The following is a 25953-nucleotide window of genomic DNA, read 5'->3' as shown; positions in this document are numbered from 1 at the left end:
TTCCCTGTGGATATTTTCCTTTCGTAAGATGAGATTCTGTCAAGGAGTGTGAAATATTTTATCAAAAAGTGAGGAATAGTCTATCAAGAAGTGAGAGCTATTCCGTTAAGAAGTGAGAAATTTGCAGAGACCTGGGAATGTAGAAGAGATCAGACAGGATCACTAAGCCTATTTCAGAATAATTTGTGTGGTGACTTTGATCATAGTAAACTAAAATTAAGCAAACGTAAGTGGATAGGGAATCAGGACCCTGATGAAAAATAAAGGACAGTTTTTATATAAAGGCAGCCAAAGAGTGACTCTCTGGCCCTTGTACTGTGACAAAGGAAAAGTGGTTAAAGAAAATGATGGTAGATCTTTTAAAAAATAATCTCTGTTCCCAATAAAGGATTATTCACCAACAACAAAGATTTATGTTATTAAAAAAGAAAACGATGGCTGCCAGCGATTACATTGATGTAATTTTTTTTCAAATGACAAAAATTTTGTCCAAGTTATAAAATTAAATATTTTGTTTATTGATATATGTAATAAAATATTTTAAATTGCTAATTTGCATATTTTGATTGCCAATCTAATACATACATTTATCTCTTTTAAGTTCCTGAGTTTTGTTTAAATTTGAGTGGTATAATAAAGATTTAATAGTTATATAGGAAAGGAATAAAAGTAATTTCTCTTAGTTTAGCCATCATTTCGTACTGCCCTGAAGTTTATATTTTGATTTATTTTACTACAGTTCCAGTAAATTACTTCAATATAAAATTTTTTATGGAATAAGAGGCATGTCATTGCAGGTTACTTTGAAAAATTCGTAAGCTCATTTTCAAGAGTTTTAAGACTTGAAAAATCAATTTTATGTTCATCAAATAGGGGTGGAGACCCCCTTGTGGTGTTTGGGAAAGGGTAATTAGTCTGTTTGGAATTTGTGTATGATTATAAGTATAGGAAAACTTTAAAACAAGTGAATATTATTTCCTTCCTTCTGCTAGTGTGTTTTGTATTTATTTAGGACTATTATTTAATTATGTAATAAAGAAATTAGTCATCCTTAAATTCATAATGTAAGTAAATGGGGTATGTAGATATATATAAAGTATAAAGGCGTATGTAGATATGTTTGGAAATCAATGTTAGTTTAATTTATTGGACTACCCCTCCCTGATTGTTCACTTAAAGAAATTTGATTACAAATTGAGTTGTTCAAAAGGGGGTTGGTGAGTAGTTGTGTTGACGAAAAGAGGTTTTTAAGCTTTAAGTTGGAAAGCTTTCTCTGACTGAGAATATAAGGTTTACAGTAATATTTTCTTTAAAATTATGTTCTCAAGAACCATGTTCAAAAAACTGGTCAAGGTCTTAGAAAAATTAAACTGATCCCTCTTGTGCTCTTTGTATCAAAATGAATTCTAGATGAAAATTAAATATAGAAAATAAAACCACAAAAGTACTAGCATAAAACACAGATGACATTTTTTACATTTTGGAATAGAGGTGAGCTTTTTAAGTATAACATTTAATTTTATGTAATTAAAATTTATTTCGTATGACAAAAATTATAAACTCAAAATAGAAAAAAGAATATTTGTAAAACAAGATTGCTGTGCCCAAAGATTGTTTTTAAGTGAATAGGAGGAATAATCCACTAGAAAAATGGAGAAAATGTATGTATAGTGAATTTATGAAAGAAATACAGTGAGTAAACATAGGAAGGATACCATACTAACGAAGAATCCTTTCAATTTTCTGCCTCCTTTATGTTCCACAGAAAATTTCACTTTGAATATGATAATTTAAAATATTTGTAAATCCCATTGTAGGGTTTGAAATAAAACTTTTATTAGCTATATCATCTAACAAGGTTTGATTATCTCAGCTAGCAGGGTCTTTTTTCCTAATCTTATTCTAAATGGGTCAAATTTTGATTTCCTAGTAAAAAGTGAATTTTATTTATTAGACATTCATAGTGAAATGACTGTATTTGTGTATCATACCCAAAAAGCATAACCATTTAAGAATAATTTTGAGACATGTTATATTTTCTTACAGAAGTGGTGTAAGAAAGTTTTGCTTAACTTTGTTCTTTTTCTTTATTTTTGTAGGATCCGGTGTTCGAACATTCACTCCATTTTATTTTCTGGTGGAGCCAGTGGATACACTCTCAAGTAGAGGCTCTTCTGTTATATTAAACTGTTCAGCATATTCTGAGCCTTCTCCAAAAATTGAGTGGAAAAAAGATGGAACTTTTTTAAACTTAGTATCGGATGATCGACGCCAGCTTCTCCCAGATGGGTCTTTATTTATCACCAATGTGGTGCATGCCAAACACAATAAACCTGATGAAGGCTATTATCAGTGTGTAGCCACTGTTGAGAATCTTGGAACTATTGTCAGTAGAACAGCCAAGCTCATAGTAGCAAGTAAGTTTTGTTAAGGAATTTATTTGTATTTTCAAATTTTTATACAGAGTAAATCTTGATAAAAGCAGTATTATCTTAGAGTTTTCATTTAACCGATAACAGCAAATACACTCATTTAACAAGTATCAGTTGAGCATATACTGTGTGTATGGGATTATGCTAGGACTTGCTCAGTACTGTATGGAATAAACTGTAGCACTTTTCCACTTTCTATGATTTAGATGGCTTAAACTTGCTATCAGAAGTATTGAGCCGGTTCTGTTTTTCTTTTTAACTTGGAAATCACAGGGGAAGTTGTGTAGGAAAATCAAGTCACTTTGATTGCTAACTTTTATCCCTCCCAGCATAGCCATTTAGTATAGTTTTCTAAACTTGCAGTATAAACCAGAATCTTGGTTCCTTTATGCCTTAACCAAGGAAATGACATTTAACTGGATGAATTGTTTAAAAATCTGTAGGCTATATATATGTGTGTGTGTGTATTTTTTTAAGGTGAACAGCAGAAAATTGTAAAGAAAAAGACATTCACTCCCTTTTAGAGCATCCTTATTTGCAGAATGATGGAAAGTGTAAGAAAAATTAAGGATCTAGAAGAGAAAGATATGGGTGGTTCCTGAATAAGTCATACCTGTTTTGTAGTAGATACTGGCATTCTTCAGATCAGTGCTTCTTCACTTGAGTACCAGATGAAGTAGTTAGTTTTTATTAAGGGTCACATTGTACAGAAATTGTATTATCTTTGTCTTATATTTATTCTCAGCTTGGTGAAATGCTAACGTGTGAAAAAAAGAATATGACCGACCAAGACAGTAGTTTTCCATCTCATTCCCACTCCAGGGTCATGGTTCCCCATCTCCTGCTCACTCCAGGGTATATTTGCTCATTCATGCAGAGTAGGATGGCTCTTTTTCTCTTGGAGCCAAATGCTTAAAGTTGAGTTTGACTGTCATGTAAAGCCGCTGTAATTATTCTGTAATCACAGATTGAGGATGGAAAAATGGGAAAAAAATTAGTTTTTCTTGACAATTTGCCTTTTCTCTTTTCTTCTTCTTTTTTAAATCTATTTGCCAGGCTTTCTCTGACATATTGATAAATAAATTAGCATGATACTGCCCCTATGATGTCACTTAGGTCAGCTCCTGTTTAACATTTATGTTGTTAAACTGGGCTTTAATCTTGACTCCTTCCTTTCAGCTGTCTCCCACATCCAATCACCAAATCCCGTGAATTCTGCTTCCTAACTTCTCTGTACTTGATCTACATTCTCCTCCCTGAGGCGGCTCCTCGTTATTCCTCACCACAGCCTTGAAACTGTGCCTCCTCAGTCTTCCCCTCCTCCAGTCCATTCTCCACACTGTGGTCAGAGCACTCTTCCCCACCCTTCAGTGCTCTTCAGTACCAATATCAAGTTAATGTCCACATTCTTGAATCCTTTCATAAGCTGGCCTCCACTTCACCAGCTTCGTTTCTTAACACCCCACCCTGCCTCTGTCCCTGCGCACTGCCATCCTCACTGCCCTTACCACCCTCACCACCCTCACCACCATCACCACCCTAATCACCTCCAGCACCATCACCACCCTCACCATGTTATAAGCTCTGGCATTACTGAATGCTTTGAGTTCCCTTTCGTCCTCTTCCTCTGGCCTTTGCTCATGGCTTCCTTAACTGCCTATTAATCCTATCCTTCACATTTTCTTCTCTTTCTTCTCCTCTGCTAGGTTTGTCCGTCCTTCCTCTTAGCTTTCATATCCTTCAGGAAATGTTTTTGACCTAATATCTAAGTAAACAGGCAATTTTAATACAAGATGATAAATTCTTTAGCTGCAGACAAGATTCTATGGAAGAGTTGTTCAACCTGCTCTTGACCAGGATATCAGGAGGAAATAATAGTTAAGAGATGAATAGAAGTTCTTTTTAATAGTTGCATACTACCCATTGTATAGATACACTGCGATTTATCAAAGATTCCCTTTTTGATGAAGTTACATGGCTAGAAATTGTTTGATGTTATAGGCAATATTGTAGTGAACAACCTTTTGCAAATCTTTATTTCTGTAAAATAGACTACTAGAATTAATAATTCCAGTAATAGCTGGATCATAGGATATACTTTTGTTTCTGTGTATAATTTAAAAAGATAGCACTGAACTGTTGGGCAGTTCCTCAGAATGTCAAATATAGAGGTACCATATGACCCAGTAATTCCACTCCTAGGTATATTCCCAAGAAAAATGAAAAGATATGTCTGCATAACAATTTGTACATGGAAGTTCATAGCAGCATTATTTATAATAGCAAAAAGTGAAAACAACCTACATGTCAGTCAAGTGATGAATGGATAACCAGAAAGTGTTATAATCATACAATGGAACATTATTCAGTGATAAAGAGGAATGGAGTTCTTATAGTTGCTGCAACATGGATGAGCCTTAAAAACATTATGCTAAGTGAAAGAAGCCAGTCACAATAGATCCCTGCATTGTATGATCTCCTATGTATGAAATGTCCACAATAGGCAAGTATATAGAGCCAGAAAGTAGATTGGTGGTTTTCTAGGTCTGGGGTTGGGGAGATGAAGATATTAGGAGGTAGCAAAGGGGATAGGTACAGAGAATGGGAAATGACCACAAGTGAGTACAAAGTTTCTTTTGGGGATGATGAACATGTTCCAAAATTAGATTACAGTGATGGCTATACAATTCTGTGCATATACTAAAAACCATTGAATTGTGCACTTTAAATGGTAAACTTTATGGTATATAGATTGTATTTCAGTAAAACTTTTTTTTAAAAAAAGATATTGTGAAATTGCCATTCTAAAGGACTCTTGGTTAGAGTTCTTTGGTTGCAAGCGATAGAAGCTGGTTGTGGCCAAATCAAGAAAGAAGGGGAGTTTATAACAGGACACTAAGTAGATAGCTCATAGAATTCACTACTGTGAGAGGTCTTTTTCTCTGGGCCGTCTCATTTCTTCACAGTGGAAATTTTTGCTTTGCTGTCTGGGTAGCACCCCTGGCTGAGGGTCCTTCTTCTTGACCCTGGTTCTACCATACATGTGGCCGCACAGGCTGACTTGCTTCCTGGTCCTCATGACTACATTTTAAAGTAATATTTAATGATATTTTATTTCTTCTTTTCCTTTATTGTCCAGGTCTTCCAAGGTTTGCCAGCCAACCGGAACCTTCTTCAGTTTATGCTGGAAACAGTGCAGTTCTGAATTGTGAAGTTAATGCAGATTTGGTCCCATTTGTGAGGTGGGAACAGAACAGACAGCCTCTTCTTCTGGATGATAGAGTTATCAAACTCCCCAGTGGAACACTGGTCATCAGCAACGTGACTGAAAGAGATGGGGGCCTTTATCGCTGCGTAGTGGAAAGTGGTGGGCCGCCGAAGTATAGTGATGAAGCTGAATTAAAAGTTCTCCCAGGTATTAATTTATTATCAGGACTGATGGTGTTATGTTTGTTAATGGGTAAAATTCTTCTGTCAGAATTTTCTTCGGTGAACACTGTTAAGTATGTGGTATGACACACTAGTCTCAGCATGAGGAGTCTCGTTTTCTTATGAGGGGTAAAAAGAAGAAAACATCCCAGAAAGATCCAGTCTTTAGTGAATGCGTTAGTCAGTAAAAGTTCATCAAGCAGGGAAGTATGTTCAGCACTGGTGCTTCTGCTTCCTCATGACTTCCTCTCGCTTGTAGTTCGTCATCGTCCCTTGAGCCTCATGATGTTTCATGACCTTTCGGTTTCTCTTCCCCCTGCTAGGTACCTGATTCTTTCCATATTTCTTATTTCAAATCTGAGTTTCTGAATATAACTGGACCATCCCTATGTTATCTGGGCAGAGTTTTTATATGTGACTACTTTGCAGGCTCATTTTCAGCCTGTGGATTGGCTCGCAAAGTGAGACCAGTGTGATGAGCAGCAGCTCTTGAGGGTGTTGCTGATGGGCCTTGAACTGATTTTTTAAAATGCCGTTTCTTTCTTTGTCATCATCATCCTTGCCCTTGTCATTCCTAAACTAGTGTACTCCCAGCTCAGCAGCCACAGTTATCTTTTAAACGTGTATTAGATCATGTCACATCTTTGCTCAGAACCTCCTTACAGTTTCTCATCTCAGGGTTGATGTTAAAGTCCTTGGCCTCTAAGGCTTTATATAATCTTAATGCCACCTCCCTCCTCCATCTCTCTTCTTCCATCTCATGCTCCTCTCCCTCTCTCTGTGACTGTGGCCACCTTATGTTTCTGGAGCACTCCAAACATGCTCTTGCTTTAGGGCCTTTCCACTTGCCGTTTTCTCTGCCTGGAGTCTTCTTCCCTGGGATATCTGCCTGACTCTCTGTCTTACCTCTCTGCTCAAATATCCCTTTATCAGTGAAGCCTTCCTTGACCACTGTTTAAAACAGCACTTGGCACTCTTCCATTTCCACCCCGGTGCTTTCTCCTCCTTCATTTTACTTCAGAACGTGTCACCATCTGACATACCTTATCTTTTATTTGTTGTCTCTCTCCCCCTATTAGTATGTAAGCTCAACGAAGACAGGGAATTTGCTCTGCGGCCAGGAAGGGTAACTGGCATATACATGCCACTAAATACTTGTTTAAGTTTGTTTCTATCAAAACTGATTAAATCTAGCTAAGTAATTCAAGGTGAAAAAAAAGAGAGAACTGTTGCCACATAGCAGTGCCTCCAGCCTGCTTCCTGACTTGCTTTAAATGGCAGAGGTCCTATTTCTTCTCTATACCTGGGGTAACATTCAAGCAAATCTTCAAAATTGGGTCCAAGGAAATGGGATTCTCCATGTCAAAGGATGAACCACCACTCGATACCTGAAAAAAAACAAAGCACTGAATGTTTGTTTACTTAAGTAAACGATGGAGAGGTATGCTTGTCAAACATAGTCTTTTTAAATAATGCAAACTGCTGATCTCCTATAGAATTTTTGGGAAGACATTGTTTTTGATGTGTTAGGAGGCAGGGGTGGGTTGATGTCATTCATAGAAGCATGTTTTATGGTTGCTTACAGAGGTGAGAGCAGGTTAATGTCAGCCTTAGAAGCAAGTGATTCCATCACCAAATGGCTGACTTTTAAACCTGAGGCTAACACTGATTGGTTGGTTTTCAAAGGCATATTCACTGAAGTGAGTTGTCAGTGATCTATTAGACAGTGTTTGCTGGTTACCGTGGCTACGAAACTGTCATCGATTGGTTACACAAGTTTAGAGCCAGCGCTGGTAGTTGTTACCATGACTATAGAACATTTTTTCCTAAGATCACGGGGACAGGAGTCACATCTCTTTGCCTGAGAATGGTCTTTTTTCTTAAAACTTAACACTGGAAATATCGCCCCATCAAGTAGAGAACCCTCTCTTCCACCCATGAGAGTGTGGCCTTTTCATATGTCCATAAGAGGGCAACTTTATAAAGTGAACACACGCATAGTGGTAGCCTGATAGTTGCATCATTATAAAATTAAAGGGTTGACGGACTAAGTGAGCAAGTTAAAAAGATGAAACTCTGAAAGATTTTCAGCAGTAACACACAGATATAGGGAGGGAAAGGAAACCTCTTATGATAGCCCTGTGAGTGTGGAGGATGCTGCTAAGGGTCCTGAGCTTGCTCAGTCTTTGCTCCATTTATACCATTCATGAGACATTGACTTCGTCCTGTCTTTTAAAGTGAAGGGAATTCATGTTAAATCTCCCTCAGTTGACCAGTAAGCACCTTGAAGGCCGGAGCTTTAACTTACACATCTTTAAGGCCCTCAGAGAACCTAGCACAATGTTTTGCACGTAGAAGTTAAGTAACATTTGCAAATTTAAATGGAATTTTCTTTGGTCACTTTGTTAAAATATGTTGTTATATAAAACCATACAGACTCAATAGGAGTTTGCCATTCTTCATCATTAAAGTGGTAAAGTGCTTTCTTAATCATTGCCTTTAATTTAATTTTTTTTTTTTTTTAGATCCTGAGGTTACATCAAACTTGGTATTTTTGAAACAACCTTCTTCCTTAGTCAGAGTCATTGGTCAGAGTGCAGTGTTGCCATGTGTTGCTTTGGGACTTCCTACTCCAACCATAAGATGGATGAAAAATGAGGAGGCGCTTGACACAGAAAGGTAATGTTGTCTGCCTAAAAGCCTCGTCAGCTTCAGCTTAGACTTGGTCTAATCTTACTCGGGACTATTGATTGATCAATAAAAAAAATGACTCTCTACTTTATTTTTACTTAAACACATCATAATGCTCATTTATCATCCTTGAAATATGTTTATATGCTATATATGATTAGGATGTTTAAAGAAAAAAATCCTTTCAACATATTAAGGGATAATTATTTCATTTGTTCTTTCTGAGCTGCAGTATACTTAGCTTAAGGCCTCAGGACCTCCTTCTCTAAATTGTGGCAAGAGTTTCTGGTCCTGATTAGCCTGAGACTTCTCACTCATTCTCCTATGCATTTTGTTGATAGTAGTTTTTTCTTTTATTCAAACAGTAAAAGAAAATGTATTCCTCATTCTTTTGTTTTGCTTTTAAAATCATACCAGCCTTCTTCTGTCATCACAAATTCTCCATCTTCCATGAAAACCTTTTCTGTTAATAACAACCACTCTGTCAACCCTCCCACCTTCCTCCTTACTTTCTTATGTAATGGATACTTTTCTCAGTTGTATTCTGATAAGAGAACTGAGGTGGTAGTTGGGGTGGTAGTTAGGTATGTTGTGTTTCCAAAACAAAGTTATCTTGTGCATTGTAGAATGTTGAGTAGCATCCCTGACTTCCACCTGTTAGATGCCAATAGCACTCTCAAGTTGTAACAACCAAAAATGTTTCTAGATATTGCCAGGTGTCCCCTGGGGAACGAAATTGTCCCCAGTTGAGGAGCACTGTTCTAGAGCAGTGCTGTCCAATAGAAATATGATGCAAGCTGCATATATAATTTAAAGTTTTTTGTGGCATGGACCTGTACTTTTCGTCTGTCAGTGGCCATGCTATGATGGTGGCTCACATACAAAAAGAAAAAAAAGAGGAAGATTGGCAACAGATGTTAGTTCAGGTTGAATCTTCCATCATCATAGAAAGACATTCTGAAGATATATGATATAGGAGTTTGATTTCTTATATGAGAAATAAAAGCGAGAATTCCTATGATTCTCATTTGTTTATTCAATGGTTATTCAATGCTGATTATGTTAGGCTCTGTTCTAGGTACTGGGAATAGAGTAATAAACCAAATAGAGTTGTTGCTCTTGGAGCTCGTATTCTATTAGGGAAGAGTCAGATAATAATCATCTAAAATTTGAGTTTATAGTAAGTGCTGTGAAGAAAATTAATACAAAGTATGCCAGGGATGCCAAAAGAGATAGAGGTGAGGTTGCTATGTTATGTAGTGTGTTTGAGAATTGTTCTGTTAGTAGAGAGATCCTCAGGCTGAGGTCTGGGTGGGTCAGGGTATACAAATAATGGTAGAAATGTTATGTATCTTCCTTTTATGTTACATAAAATTTTTACATTTGAGTTTATTCAGAGATATTTCAGAGGGGAAATGTTTTTAATTAAATCAAAGGTGGATATATCATGGCTCGTAATATTCTTCTGAATTTTAAGGATAAATCAGGAGACTTTTAAGATTGAGTAGACTGTTTATACCTTGAGTTCTGTAGGCTTCTGCATGCTTGGGTTTTGTGGTAGGAAAGTCTGAGAAGCATTGCCTTGTTATATCACTGTCTCAGGAAGATTTAGAAGAATGTAAGAGCAGGACAGCATTGTTCTTCATGTTGGTATTTCTAGACCCCAGCACAGTGCTTGGCTCATAATGGGTTAGACCGATTAGAGTGTTTACCAATATATTTTGATTGAATGCCTGAATGTAATATAGGAAAATATAAGTAGATGAATAGAACACAAAAGAACTTCAGGTTACATGTAGGTAATTACTCAAAATATCTTTGTTTCTACCAGAGCCTTATGAGATATATAAATAGGCCTTAGCTAATAAATTATTTAGACCCCAATTAGAAATTTAGAAATTGTGGGGCTGGCCCTATGGCCAAGTGGTTAATTTCGCGTGCTTCGCTTCAATGGCCCAGGGCTTCACCAGTTCAGATCTTGGGCGCAGACATGGCACTGCTCATCGGGCCGCGCTGAGGCGGTGTCCCACATGCCACAACTAGAAAGACCCACAACTAAAATGTACAACTAGGTACTGGAGGGATTTGGGGAGAAAAAGCAGGAAAAAAATTTAGAAATTGAAAGAAAAAAGTGGCTAGACATAGAGATAGTACTGAGCTGGCTCTAGTAAAAAATCTTTAATAAACATCCTTCTCTATTACTAATCTTAAGATCTGTTTGAAAATGAATATTAAAACATTATAATGGCTTTTATAAATATCTTAAGGATTGATGTCTTTACTTAATATTTTGATCAAATTTGTTCAGATCAAAACCAAACATAGCTATTGAAGGGGGCATGAGGGCAGAAATGTATTCCATTCTTTGAATAGTTTTATTTTAAAGGAAGAGAATCCAGAAAATACAAATGCTAAAAATGCAAGGTGACTGACAGCAAAATGTCCTTTAGTAATCAAATAATGTTATGTTTTAGTAGAATGATAGATCAGAACCCAGCTACAAAGGAACAGGTTATAGTTATAAAAATGCTTAATGTTATTACAATTCATAATAGTAGAAAAATTAGATTATTTAAAAAACAAGTGGAGAACTCCCATTTCTGGACAGACGGAGTAGTTGTGTATGTTTCTCTATTCTTCTTGCTAAGTACAACTAAAAACCCTGTACAATAGATATAAAACAAACATAAGAAGACTCTGAAAGATAGAGAGAGGAAGATTGACTGGCTAGGGACCTTGGGACCCAAAGAACAACATGATGGTGAACTCCTTGGGATTTGTTTATACCTCATCTATCCCACCTTGAGGCTGAAGAAGCTGGCACTGCTAACAGATGCATACAAAAAAGCTCTAGCAAAAGTGTCCCCTCCCTAGCCAGAGGACCAGGAGAAAGGGGCAGCCTAGTGAGACAAAAACTGCTAGACTATAATCACTCCTGCTTCAGCCAAACACCACAGAAGAAACTATGGCCTTGCCCTCACCAGGCCTCGCCAGGTTGTAATGAGGTCCCCCAACCTCCCTGCTGTATGGTGTCAGAGGCTAAGTGGGGAGCCAAGACGTTCATCCCAGCCAGGCAGTTTGGAGGCCCCCTTCCCTGCTGTGTCAGTGGAGACCACCTGGGGAGCCTGGACTTTTATTCCACCTGGCAGTAAGAGATACTCCTTACTTTCTTCCCTTCCCCATAGTGGAGAGTCAGAACTTTCACCACCATGCCATCTCGAGGTGTCAGTGGATGCCATGTGAAGAATACTCATGAGGCACTCCTACCGCACCCAGCCAGGGGGCAGTATCTGGAGGCCTAGCGGGGAATCAGAACTCCCAGCCCTGTTAAGGGGTAATGAGGAGTCCCCCATCTCCCTTAGGTATTAATGGAGACTAGCTGGGTACCTGGACTTCTGTCTCCACCTGACGGTGATGAAGTAGTACCTCGCTCTTTCTCTGCTAGAGTGGCGTCAGAAGAAGCCTGCTAAAACAAAAGGTTTGGTGAGATCCAGAACCTCATAACATAATACCCCAAATATCCAGATTTCAACTGAAAGTTACTCATCACACCAAGAACGAGGAAAATCTCAAATGAGAAAAGACAGTAGTTGGCAACACTGAGAATGATAGGTTTTAGAATTATCTGACAAATATTTTAAAGCAGTTGTCATAAAAATACTTTAACGAACAATTATGAACACACTTGAAACAAATGAAAAAAATAGAATATGTCAGCAAAGAAATAGAAAGTCTCCTCAGAGAAGTAGAAGATTTAAAGAAGAACCAAGTGGAAAATTTTGAACCTAGATAGTAACCAAAATAAAAACTTCAGTGGATGGGCTCAGTGGCAGACTGGATGGGACAGAACAAAGAATCAGTGGACTGGGAAAAAGAGAGAAGACACAAATGATCGCTATTAGGACTGAAGCAGGGGACGCCACTACAGACCCTGAAGACGTCAAAAAGATAATAAGGAAATACTGTAAATAGCTGTGCACATGTAAATTTGACAACTTAGACAAAATAAACCACTCCCTCAAAAACACCAACTACCACAGCTAACCCAATATGAAATAGAGAATTTGAATAGCCTTCTAACTGTTGAGGAGACTGAACTTGTAGTTTTAGAACTACCAAGAAAAGAAGTCTCCAGCCCCAAATAGTTTCACTGGAGAATTCTACCATCATTTGAAGAAGAATGAACACCAATTCTACAGAATCTCTCTGGAAAATAGAAGAGAAGGAATTGAAGCTAGTATTACCCTGATGTGAAAACTAGATAAAGACAGTACAAAAAAGAAAACTACAGAGCAATATCCCTCGTGAATATAAACATAAGAATTCTTAACAAATTATTATCACGTGGAATTCAGCAATGTATAAAAAGTCATATATACCACGACCAAATGGGTTTATTCCAGGGGTGCAAGGCTGACTCAGTATTCCAGAATTAACCAGTGTAATTCACCATATTAACAAACTGAAGAAAAAAACCTGCATGATCAAATTAATCAATGGAGAAAAAGCACTTCACAAAATTCAACACCCATTCGTTGTTAAAAAAAAAAAAAAAAGCCTTCAGAAAAATAACTTAAGAATATCTACAGAAACCCTACAGCTAACATACGTAATGGTGAAAGACAATAGTTTCCCCCTTAACATCAGGAATCATTTAAGGAAATTCACTGGCAGAGTGCTGTAAGTTCTAGCAAGTTCAGTTAGGCAAGAAAAAGAAAAGGCGCACAGATCAGAAAGGCAGAAATAAAACAGTCCCTATTTGCAGATGATATGTTTATCTATATAGAAAATCCCAAACAATCCACAAAAAACTCTTAGAACTGAGAAATGAGTTCAGCAAGGTCACAAGATACAAGATAGACGTAAAAATCAGTTGTATTTCTATATACTAGCAATAACCATGTGAAACACTGAAATTATAAATACAATAGTATTTACAGTCACAAAAATTTGAAATACTTAGGTGTAAATCTAACAAAAACTTATTAGCTTTGTATGCTAAAAACTACGGAGTGATAACAAAAGACATCAAAGATCTAAATAAATGAAGAGATGTACCATGTCCATAGATTGAAAGACTCAACAGAGTAAAGATGTCAGTTCTCTTCAAATTGATATACAGCTTAACTCAATTCCTGTCAGAATCTCACCAAGATTTTTAGTAGATATAGACAAGATTGTTCTAAAATATATCTGGAAAAACAAAGGAACTGGAATATTTAAACACATTTTTTTAAAAGTGAGAAGAATCAGGGGCTGGCCCCGTGGCCGAGTGGTTAAGTTTGCGCGCTTCGCTGCAAGTGGCCAAGTGTTTCGTTGGTTCGAATCCTGGGCGCAGACATGGCACTGCTCATCAAACCACGGTGAGGCAGCATCCCACATGCCACAACTGGAAGGACCCACAACGAAGAATATACAGCTATGTACTGGGGGGCTTTGGGGAGAAAAAGGAAAAAATAAAATCTTAAAAAAAAAAAAGTGAGAGGAATCAGTCTACCTGATTTTAATATTTACTATATAGCTACAATAATCAAGACTTTATGGTGTTGATGGAGAGACAGACACATATATCAGTGGAACAGAATAGAACATCCAGATGTAGATCCACACAAAAATGCCCAACTAACTGTTGACAAGGATGTAAAAGTGATTCAACAGGGGAAAGATAACCTTATCAACAAATGCTGCTGGCGTAATTGGATACTCATTCACAGCCAAAAAAATGAACCTCAACCTAAGCCTCATATGAAAAGTTAACCTTGGGGCTGGCCCCACGCCTAGTGGTTAAGTTCGGCATGTTTTGCTTCAGTGGTCTGGGTTCGCAGGTTCGGATCTCAGGCACAAACCTGTATCACTCAGCCATGCTGTTGCAGCAACCCACATATTAAAAAAAGGAAGATTGGCACAGATGGTTGCTCAGGGCTTATCTTCCTCAGCAAGGGAAAAAAAAGAAAAAAGTTAACCTTATACAAAAAACGAACGCAAAATCAATCATGAACCTAAATGTAAAATGCAAAATGAAATTTTGGAAAAGAAACATAGGAGAAAATCAGAATCTAGGGCTAGGCAAAGAGTTTTTAGATTTGACACAAAAGCATAATCTGTAAAAGGAAAATTGGATTTCATCAGAATTAAAAACTTGCTCTATTGAAAGACCCTATTAAGAGGATGAAAAGATAAGCTACAGAGTGGGAGAAAATATTTGCAAACCACACGTCCAATAAAGGACCAGTGTGTAAAATGTATAAGGTTCTCTCAAAACTCAAGAGTAAAAAATCGCATATAATCCAGTTAGAACATGGGCAAAGACAAGAATAGATGTTTCACCAAAGAAGATATACAGCTGGCAGATAAGCACAAGAAAAATTAACATCATTAGCCCTTAGGGAAATGCGAATTAAGACCACAGTGAGTTATCACTACGTTCCTATTGGAATAGCCAACATTAGAAAAGAGTGACACCACCAAATGCTGTCAAGGATGTGGAGAAATGGGATCACTTTGATATTGCTGGTAGGAATATGAAATGGTACAGCCACTCTGAAAACCTGTTTGGCAGTTCGTTATAAAACATGTACGACTGCCGTATGACCTAACATTTACACTTTTGGGCATTTATCCTATAGAAATGGACTTAATGTTCACACAAAACCTGTACCTGGATATTTATAGCAGCCTTATTCATAATAGCCCCAAACTAGAAACAACCCAGATGTCCTTCATTGAGTGAACAGTTAAACTACGGTGTATCCACACTGTGGAATCACTGCTGAGCAATAAAAGGAATGAACTATTGATACATGCACAACTTGGATGACTCTCCAGAGAATTATGATGAGTGAAAAAAGCCAGTCCCCAAAGGTTCCACACTTCATGATTCTATTTATATAGCATTCTTCTTGAAATGACAAAATTACTGAAATGGAGAACCAGATCAGCGTGTGCTAGGGGTTAACGAGGAGGGAGTGGGAGGGAAGTGGTGTGGCAATGAAAGGGCAGTGTGAGGATCCTTGTGGTGATGGAAACGTCAGGATCGTTGGGCTATAGTTTTACAAGGTGTACCATTGGGGAAACGGGGTAAAGTGTACCTGGGATCTCTCCGTATTATTTTTTAGAACTGCATGTGAATCTACAGTTACTTCAAAATGAAAAGTTTAAGGAAGAAAACAAATGAGAGAATAAATTTTGTGCCAGAGAGTATATAAGATGTGGCTTTCACCTCTCTTTCCTTTCTTGCTGTTTTAGAGGAAGAGGAGTCTTAGAAATCCTTTTGTGGTCTAGATCTTATTACTTTCCATCCTCTCCGGCACTTTCATGAATCTTCTTTTCAGACTTTTCCCTCTCCACGCACTCTTTGTCTTTTGCCTATAAAAAGGCTCAGCTCTCTCACTCAAGTAACAACAGCAGCAACAACACACAAAAACCTAAATCAGACAGGCAGTTTTCCTTTTGCTTCCCCTTCACACTTACTGCTTAGCCTTAAGACTCTTCGTTGGCATGTGTTTCTTCCTCACTTCTCTATCCAATCCATCTACAACATTTTCCATTTTACCTCCGAAATATCTCTAAAATCCTTCTGTGTTGCCACCACCTTATTCCAAGCTACTGTCACTTGTCACCTCAGTTACTGGATTAGCCTCCTAACTATTCTGCCCACACGTTCTCTGGCCTCCTTCCAAATACGTCTGCATACTCCTGCCAGAGCAGTCTTTTCAAAGCTCAAATCTCACCACACCATTTCAACTCCCCACCCAATTTTAAAAATGTTTAATGGATTTCCTTTGTTTTTAGGTTGAAGATTCAAATTCTAAAATGGCTTTCAAAGCCTTGTGCAGTCTGGCTCCACCCTCTTCTTTCTCTCTTTTTTTCTTCTCATACTTTGCCACACTAGTTATTTTCAGATCCCCAAATACACTGTGGCCCTTTCTGCCACAGTTCCTTTGCATGTGCAAGTCTTTCTGTGATCTTTTTCTCCCCCTCATTATCTCTTATTTCCTCATTCTTCAAAAGGTTACTTTGGTCAGGCAGATCTCTCTATTTCTGATTTCCTGGCAGGTTCTTTTGGTATACCATTTTGTAGAATTGTCATCTTTTATGTCTGTCTGTCCCAGTGAGTTGCACTGATTGTGTTTTTGCTCACTGCTGCATCCCCAGTTGCTACCTGACACATGTAGAGACACCAGTAAATATTTGTTAAATGAGTTAATAAATCCCGCTCCGTACCCTCATCATCCAGCTTTTTTCTAAGAGTGGTTAATACTTTTTGTCTTCTTTTTACCCCTGTTGTTAATACCAGAGTTCATCTTTTTTTTGTTTAATTCTGGACTATTACAATAACTTTACAACCAGACCTCCTGCTTCTAGTCTTTTCCCCACTCCTCTTGTTTCTTCACTAAATTTGATCGTGTTATTCACCTACTCAAAAGCCTTTCCCTTTGGCCAAAAAATAAGGTCTCCATAGCACACCACGCTGTCCTGGATTGACCCTTGGCTATACTCAGGGACACATACACAGACAGTCACTGTGCCCAACAGCACTCAACTCAACTTGTACCCGTTGACCATGCGTGTTTTTTTTACATATTGTTGCTTATGCCCGCATCTTTGAATTTTGGAATTCTAAAGACTTGATTGTCATTTTACTATAAGCCATCATATAGTTATCTGAACAAGTTAAATGAATTCTGCCAAGCTAATGGACATTTTTCCTCCCAGGCTTCTTTTGGGGGAGTAAAATCAACTCCATTAAGAAAGATTGACTTCTGTACTAGTACTCAGTTATGGCAAATATGAGGCATAGCAAGTATCAGGAATATTTTCTTGTATAACTATTAGATATAAATTACTGTATCTCAATTTCAAAAGTACCATACTAACCAGTGTTTCAAATTATGTTCCTCTCAGCCAGGTATCTTATGTATATGTTGCTGATTTCCCTTTTTTTTTTTTTTTTTAAAGATTTTATTTTTTCCTTTTTCTCCCCAAAGCCCCCCGGTACATAGTTGTGTATTCTTCGTTGTGGGTTCTTCTAGTTGTGGCATGTGGGACGCTGCCTCAGCGTGGTCTGATGAGCAGTGCCATGTCCGCGCCCAGGATTCGAACTAACGAAACACTGGGCCGCCTGCAGCGGAGCGCGCGAACTTAACCACTCGGCCACGGGGCCAGCCCCGATGATTTCCCATTTTTGAACATTCTTTTTCATTTCTGGAGCTTAGTAGTGATTTTGTCCAAGGGTAAAATACAGGATTTTAATTTTAGTAAATTTTTCTTATTTTGTGAGACACTGAAACCCTATCTTATGTCTCTGTTTATTCTATCCTGGTCATTCTTGCTCTGTTCCGTGATATGTTGTCTTGCTTCTCTATTCTGTCACTTCAAGTTGGGATTTGAGGGCATAATTAAGATGTTTCAAATTGGAAGGCCACTTGATAAGTTTAATGATCACCTTGTAGGGTATTTCTTAGAGAAATCACCAAACCTGATTCTGGGTTTCCTATTTCTTTGTCCAGAAACTTAATCTTTTTTTTTTTTTTTTTTTTGAGGAAGTTTAGCCCTGAGCTAACTACTGCCAGTCCTCCTCTTTTTGCTGAGGAAGACTGGCCCTGAGCTAACATCTGTGCCCCTCTTCCTCTACTTTATACGTGTGATACCTACCATAGCATGGCTTACCAAGTGGTGCTATGTTCGCACCCAGCATCCGAACCAGGGAACTCTGGGCCGCTGAGAAGCGGAACGTGCGCACTTAACCACTGCACCACCGGGCCAGCCCCAGAAACTTAATTTTATCAGGTTCCAGAAGACTAATTACCCAAACTCACAGTATACTGAAATTTAAGCTAGAATAGCACTTTACTTAAAGATGAAAATTATAAATGTGGCACAGACTGAATAGTCATGTCCTCTGATTTTTTCCCATCAGAAATTCTGTTTTCATGAAAAGCCGAATTACAGTCAGAACTTTCTTGTTGAGCATAGGTAGAGACAGGAAGTGTGAGTTAAGATTTGAGAGAAAAATCTGCCTATGAAAATCAGTTTAGACATAGAACCTCAAAATAAAAACAAAATTGTAGCTCTCCAAACTAACTAAACTTGTTCACTTTGTAAAAAGTTGACCAGGATAAGATGTGAGGTTTCCTCCGCGATGTCACGGGGTCAGTTTACTTTCTCTAGGTGTTCTCTGTAAGTAGACCTACGTCACTCCACTCCGTGGTGCTGGGTCAGTGATCATCAGCACCTCTGTTGATAATGGCATGGTGCTGGCTGACTGACGCCAGCTCTCACACCCAGGGAACTGCTTTCTGGCAGCTGTCCTCTCTCCCTTCCCTTCTCCTGTTCCTCCCTTCCCTAGCCAGGCCACCATAGGAAACTTTCAGTAGGAACTGTGACCCCATGAATGACTGTTTCTGATCTGACATTTTGCCCTCTCTCTTAGTCATCTCAGTGTGGCCTAGCTGTGGTGGAATGACTCTTAAATTGATTCCAGACTTCAAAATTACACAATTTGCAGAAAAAATTGGGCAGAGAAGGGAGGCAAGGATGGACTCTGGGGAGCAGAATTAGTCACAAAAGTTAGATTCTTTGGGAATAATGATAAATGTCAGAGATAATTCATTTTAAGATTTTTATTTGTATTTTTGATATTTATGCATGTAAACTATGAACAAAGCAAATTGGACTAAATTAAATTCTGATAATTTCATATTGGTCTCAATCCATCTGTAGCCATATAAATAATCATATTGTTTAATTGCTTTTCTGCTTAATGTGGAAAGTTTCTCAGGTATTATTTTCCTAGTTCTGAAATGTATCACTGTTTTTTTATGCAGCTCTGAAAGATTGGTATTGCTGGCAGGTGGTAGTCTGGAGATCAGTGATGTCACTGAAGATGATGCTGGGACTTATTTTTGCATAGCTGATAATGGAAATGAGACAATTGAAGCTCAGGCAGAGCTTACAGTACAAGGTATGCAAATATTTCCTGTATAAATAAAAAAATCTGTATACTTTATGGGTTTGCTAATTGTTTAATATTAATACAGGAGAGACAATATAGCATAATAGTTAAAAGCTGAGCTTTAAACCAGACAGTTTGGGTTCAAATTGAGTCTTGTATTTCCTAGCTATGTAGTTACAGGAAATTTATTTAACTTCTCTGAGCCTCATTTTCTTCATCTGTGAAATGGAGATAATAAGAGTACTTACCTCATTGGGGTTGATTTGAGGATTAAAAGAGTTAATACTTGTAAAACTCCCAGAATAGTGACTAGAATATGGTATGAGCTCAGTTAGTTACTGTTACTATTATCTGTAGTAGCAGTGTGGGGAAGGGTGTGATCTGGTGCATCTGGAAGGTTCAGTTCACTTTTCTTGTCTCAGGATGCTTTCTCACAAGGGCCTCTGTTCTCTGACCCAGAACCATGTATCTATCTCCTCAGTATTGCGTTCCCTCCTTTTGGGTAAATAGATCACCCAGGAAAGAGTGCACTGTGGTTCTTAATATAACGTCATCTGTTTGACGATTTCTTTCATTCTGTTCAGCTAATGCTGATCCTCACAGCCTCTCTCCTTATAGATTCTCTGATTTACACGTCAGAGAAAATAAACGTGGCCTGTACACACAGTTCACAGTCTCTTCTTTATCCATGTCTCCCTTGCCCTTCCTCCATGTGGAAATGTACCCTCAGAAGATTATTTGCTCTCTCCCCTGTGGTTTGCCTGCACCCTCATTTATCTTTGTCTCAAATATCCCTTCTCCATCATTTTCAGGGGAGTCCAACAGTGCTTGGATATGTGGAAGTATATATTGGCTCATGATACTCATTATCAACTTGTCCCATATTGTATTATATTTGGTAGAATACTTCCTGATCTGTAGTTTGGGGTTGTTTCATATTTTATATGAATATTTGTTTTTCTTGGTACATTTTGTGGGTTTTGCAGTGAGAAGTAGAGAAGCCACATTCTTACCCCAGATGACTCAATTATTAATAGGAATTGGGGAGCAGGCTGTTCGGGGTTCTATGCTGATAGAGACATAGAATGTTTATATTCTCTATTGCTATTTGTGGGTGGGTTCATAATCTCTGAAGATCAAAAGAACAGGCCGTGGAGTTCATGTAACTGTTCTCTCAGCTGAGCTCAGCCATTGTTCTTGGCTATATGAAAGGTTGCCTGTGACGAGTTGTAGAATCACCAGTTTATTTCTTTACCTCTATGTGGATGGTAATGGACAAATAAAATATTAGTGATCTTTATCTTATTAGGTCTCTGTGCCTCCCTTAGTGGAAGTTTTCTCTCTGTTTTTTCCATTAATCAGATTCTTGGCCTAATGAGCTTCCATTTTCCTTTCTGTGCCTCAGTTTCCTCCACTTTTATTAGTATCAAATGAGAGGCATAGTGTTCACCATACATATCAGTTGTATCTGTCCATGTGATTTTTCTACTCTTTTATTTTATTTAAATTTTTTTTTTGTGGTGAGCAAGATTGGCCCTGAGCTAACATCTATTGCCAATCTTCCTCTTTTTGCTTGAGGAAGACTGTCACTGAACCAACATCTGTGCCAATTTTCCTCCTTTTTTTGTATGTGGGATGCTGCCACAGCATGGCTGGATGAGTAGTTTGTAGGTCTACGCCTGGGATCTGAACCTGCAAACCCCAGGCCACTGAAGTGGAGCATGCAAACTTAACCACTATACCTCTGGGCCGGCCCATCTACTCTTTTATTTGTATTTATTGTATGGAATCTAATTGAGATTCTACCTATGAACTGTGTTTTTTAGTTATAAGATAATGCATACATCTTTTTTTTTTTACTTAGTGCTTTTTTTTTTTGGTGAGGAAGATTGGCCCTGAGCTAACATCTGTTGGCAGTCTTCCCCATTTTTTTTTTCCCCTCCATAAAGCCCCAGTACGTAGTTGTATATCCTAGTTGTAAGTCATTCTAGTTCTTCTGTGTGGGATGCCACCACATCATGGCTTGATAAGCAGTGTGTAGGTCCATGCCCAGGAACCGAACTGGCGAATCCCGGCTGCCAAGGCGGAGCATGCAAACTTAACCACTTGGCCACAGGGCCAGCCCCCAACATACATCTTAAAATTTGTACCCAGTTCCATCTTATTATCTGTGCCTAGGGAAAGTACCCTTTAAGTGAATACATTTTAGAAAACTGAGAAAAGAATAAAAGGGAGGAATCCCAGATATTAAAAATTACAAGAAACCTCTAATCAAAACAGCATGGTATTGGCCCAAGAATAGACAGTAGAAAAAGAATAGTATCCAGCTGTTACAAGGAATTATGGAACTTTAAAATGTTATTAAAGTAGCAGTTCAATTTAGAGGGGGAAAGTGTTTTTATTTACTAAGGGCTATTGGTACAATAGACCTTCAAGTGGAAAGTCTCTACTTGGATCTCGACTTCAAACCAAAGGTCTGAATGTGAAAAAGTGAGCAAGATATGGGATAGTGTTTGTATTATGTCCAGTGGAAGAGACTGTCTTAGGAAAAACAGAAAATAGCTTGTCAAGCAAAAACCAACAAATTTTGACAACTTTTTTGAAGAAAAGTTATTTAGAAAAAACTCTGTAAATAAGGGCTGAATGCAGATGATAGACTGGGAGAAAATATTTGTAACACATAGCTGAGAAAGGGTCAGACTCCTTAAAATACAGAGAGCTTTCAGAACCAGATTTTTAAAGAAAGAAATAATCTGAGGAAGATTGATAAAGAATATGAACAGACGATTCACAGAAGTTAATTAGCTATTCACATTTCTTCATCAGTAGATAGTCAACCTTATTAGTAGTCAGAAAAATACTAATTTAAAAGATACCATAATTTCCCAACCATCATATTGGCAAAAATTAAAAAAAAAAATTAACCTTCAGAGCATGTGGTGTGGTTCTCAGAACTGAAAGTAATTACTGATATCATCTTACTAGTACCAGAATAGAGCAAAAGCCTTACCTCTTTGATACTAGAAACTGTATTCCTCAGTGGGATTTAAGGTTGAGTTAACTTTTTTGGTACCCTTATTATAGAGAACGACCAAATTCATTTACTAGCCGAGTCTTGTCAACTGTCTACCAACTCTGTGTAAGGATGTCTAAGGTTCTAGGTTAGGTCCTTTCCTTTCTTGCCTACTGTTGAAAATAGCATCCTTTCTGCTAATTTCTCTGTTTCTAACATATTTTCAGATTAGCTTGAGGCTGATAGTTGTATAAGTGTGTTTGTGAGTGCTTGCCATGGTCGTTGATCCTCAGTAGAGGACTGGGGAATTGTGTTACTTTAAAGACACTTAGATGTCAAAAATATTGGTGAGCAGAACTATAGAGTTTTGTTTTTTTTTAAATTTCACCCAAAAGTTTACACAGAGTGCTTTATAAGTCCATGGTTAATGAAAGTTTGAAAAAATAAATGTGTTTTCAAACGTGTGAAGCTAGAGATGTTATGAGTATCCATGAAAGAATTAGAAAGTACTTATCATTGCTCTCTAAACTAGATGCCCCAGGGTACTTTTTTTGGTGGTAAGATATTCTGCTATTAAATACTAATTTTTCATTCATTCACTTGCCTTGGATTTCTAAACTGGATTAGGAATGGTTGAAATTGAGCAAAAGTTCTACACCTTTGATGAAGAAAATGCTTTCTAGGCTGGTTTCCTTTTTCTGTCAGACCTAGTCCCGGTTGTTACCTCCATCACCCAAAATCAACTCGCGGAGTGAGAGGGAAGTGCAGGGAGACTAGGCTCTCTTGAACCTGTACGTGTTTATGGGTGAGTGGGTTTTGACAGCTGCAATCTAAGACTAAGGAGTGCCAGAGATAGCAGTGAGAAAATAGATTGGAAGATGGCTGTCAATTTCTGTTGTTATTTCTCATTGGTGTTGCCTTGAGACTGTCTTTGCCTGTCCCTTCACCACAGAAATGAACAATAGTGATCCAGGCCTCCATATCCATTCAGAAGGTCTGTTTGGGGCTCTGATGGCCCTTATGTAAACTTCTCTGGCCTAACTGCCCTTGGGGATCACTTTTTTATCTCCCCACCCTCTCCAAACTGACAGATTGGTAGGTTCAACCTAGAAAGACTCTCTCTGCCCAGTGCTGTTTCTCCCTAAGAGTGTAAATGTGAAATCCTGACCAGAGGCATTGCCTGTGGAATGACCAACAGATGGGAGTAAACGACAGTAGTTGGGAGGTCCCTGGTGCTCATTCTCTCTTCTTAAAGTCACCAGGTTGGATACAATTAGGGCCTGGTGACCTACCAGACAGAGTGGCTGGTATCCCAGAAGAACATGAGTTTACAGCCAAACTAGTCACCTGAATAGTATTCTCAAAGAAAGATAACTAAGTAAATAACATATACCATCTGATGGAGAATTATTGGAAAAGATTGACCAAGAGTTAAAAATAAGCATGGTAAATATATTTAAGGAGATAAGAAAGATGTTAGTAATATAATGCAAGAACGAAAAAACATAGAACCAAGTAGAAATATTAGGTATGAAAAATGTGGTGAAAATAATCCATTAGACTGGATGATAGTTGAGGTATATAGCTAATGGACAAAATCATGAGTTGGAAGATGACATTGAGAACTCTCTGATAATGTAGCACTAAATGATAGAGAGAACACATAAAATCAAAACCAAGAGGTTTAAAAGTTAGATATAGGGGCTGGCCCCGTGGCAGAGTGGTTAAGTTCCCGCGCTCCGCTGCAGGCAGCCCAGTGTTTCATTGGTTCGAATCCTGGGCGCAGACATGACACTGCTCATCAAGCCACGCTGAGGCAGCATCCCACATGCCACAACTAGAAGGACCCACAAGGAAGAATATACAACTATGTACCGGGGGGCTTTGGGGAGAAAAAGGAAAAAAATAAAATCTTTAAAAAATATAACAATAAAAAAAATGAAAGTTAGATATAGAAGGGCTTCTGTCCAGATAAATAGGAATCCTAGAGGAGACAATAAAAGGGGAGGAGGAAATATTTGAAGAAATAATTGAGATAAATTTCTCAGAATTGAAGACTAATGGAAGACCTTAGACTGAAGGGGCTTAAAGATGGCTAAATATGGGAGAGAAGGAAACACCCCCCTGCCATTAGACCCATTTACAGTGACAGATAATGTCAAAGACAAAAAATTCTAAAAGCTTCCAGTGACAAAGAACAGATCACCTACAAAGGAACAAGAATTAGATTACCCATAGTGTTGATTTTGAGAAATCTGATTTCAAGAGGACAATGGAGTAATGTTTTATTTATTTATTTATTTATTTATTTGGGGTTTTTTGGTGAGGAGGATTGGCCCTGAGCTAACATCTGTGCCAGTCTTCCTCTATTTTTTAGGTGGGTTGCCACCACAGCATGGCTTGATGAGTGGTTTGTGTAGGTCCACGCCCAGGATCTGAACCCGTGAAACCCGGGCCACTGAAGCAGAGCAAACAAACAACCACTACACCACCTGGCTGGCCCCTGGAGTAATGTTTTTAAAGTGTTAAAGGAAAAGAACACTAAATCCACATAGAATTTATATACACCCAAAATGTGAGACGTGATAAAAATTCTCATAAGGCCTCAGAAGGTTTGCTACACAAAGATACACACTGAAAACACTTTTGGAATAAATACTCAAATAAGAAGAGACACATTCAAAAAATGCTGCAAGAGATAGGGGAATTTTAAAACAAGCCTCTCAATTCTTTGACAGTCCTCCTAGTGAGTGGTGGGGTTTATATCCCTTGCCGTTGAATCTGAGTGGGCTTGGAGCTACTTGAACAGAGTATGGCAGAAGTGGTGTCATGTGACATCTGAGGCTTATAAAAAGCCATTCAGATTCCTCCTGGTTCTTTTGGAATTACTGCTCTCCAGACACCACTTCTTGGGATCTCCCTCTCAGAACCCAGCTGCCAGGCTGTGTGAAGCCCAGGCCACAAGGAAAAGCTGCTTTGTAGGTGCTCTGGTGTACATCTCCAGCTGAGCCCAACTTTCAGGTCATCTAATCAAGGGAGCAAACGTGAATGAAGAAGTCTCCAGTTGATTTTAGCCCCCAGCTTTCTGAGTCACCCCCAGACATTCAAGTCCTCTTGGACATTATGGAGCAGAGATAAGCCATCCCTGCTGTGCCCTATCCTAATTCCTGACGTATAGGATCTGTGAGCATAAGAAAATGATACTTGTTTTATGCCACTAAGTTTTAGGGTAGTTTGCTGTACAGCAGTAGTAACTTGGGAAAGTTCGCTGTTGTTGTTTGAAAAAAAAATGGCTAGGACCAAAGAAAAGAAAAAGTGTGTCAATGATAACCCAGAATTAAAATTTTTGACAATACCAAGTAGAGAGGGTAGATGGGAGTATGTGTGTTGTTAGGGGAAATAGAGATACTAATACCTGTATATCTATAGATACA

General features: G+C 38.2%; 1 protein-coding gene and 1 long non-coding RNA gene across 24 annotated transcripts in view; one reads left to right on the top strand and one right to left on the bottom strand.

The window, feature by feature from the left end:
- The window catches only part of NEO1 (neogenin 1), a 245070-nt gene that overhangs the window by 60282 nt on the left and 158835 nt on the right, over window positions 1–25953 (top strand). For all 23 annotated transcript variants that reach the window (XM_070575398.1, XM_070575477.1, XM_070575453.1 and 20 more), the window contains exons 2-5: window positions 2100–2417; window positions 5572–5847; window positions 8387–8540; window positions 19379–19515. In XM_070575398.1, the coding sequence (XP_070431499.1) occupies window positions 2100–2417; window positions 5572–5847; window positions 8387–8540; window positions 19379–19515 (885 nt within the window). The remainder of the gene's footprint in view (window positions 1–2099; window positions 2418–5571; window positions 5848–8386; window positions 8541–19378; window positions 19516–25953) is intronic.
- The window catches only part of LOC139075950 (uncharacterized), a 42981-nt gene continuing 20125 nt past the window's right edge, over window positions 3098–25953 (bottom strand). Inside the window, exons 2-4 of the long non-coding RNA XR_011527007.1 lie at window positions 11940–12015; window positions 7165–7249; window positions 3098–3387 (exon numbers count right to left, since the gene is read on the bottom strand). This is a non-coding gene — a long non-coding RNA (uncharacterized lncRNA). The remainder of the gene's footprint in view (window positions 3388–7164; window positions 7250–11939; window positions 12016–25953) is intronic.

The sequence above is a fragment of the Equus przewalskii genome, chromosome 1 (genome assembly GCF_037783145.1).
Source record: "Equus przewalskii isolate Varuska chromosome 1, EquPr2, whole genome shotgun sequence".
Classification (NCBI taxonomy): domain Eukaryota; kingdom Metazoa; phylum Chordata; class Mammalia; order Perissodactyla; family Equidae; genus Equus; species Equus przewalskii.
This window is presented reverse-complemented; position numbering and strand designations above follow the sequence as displayed.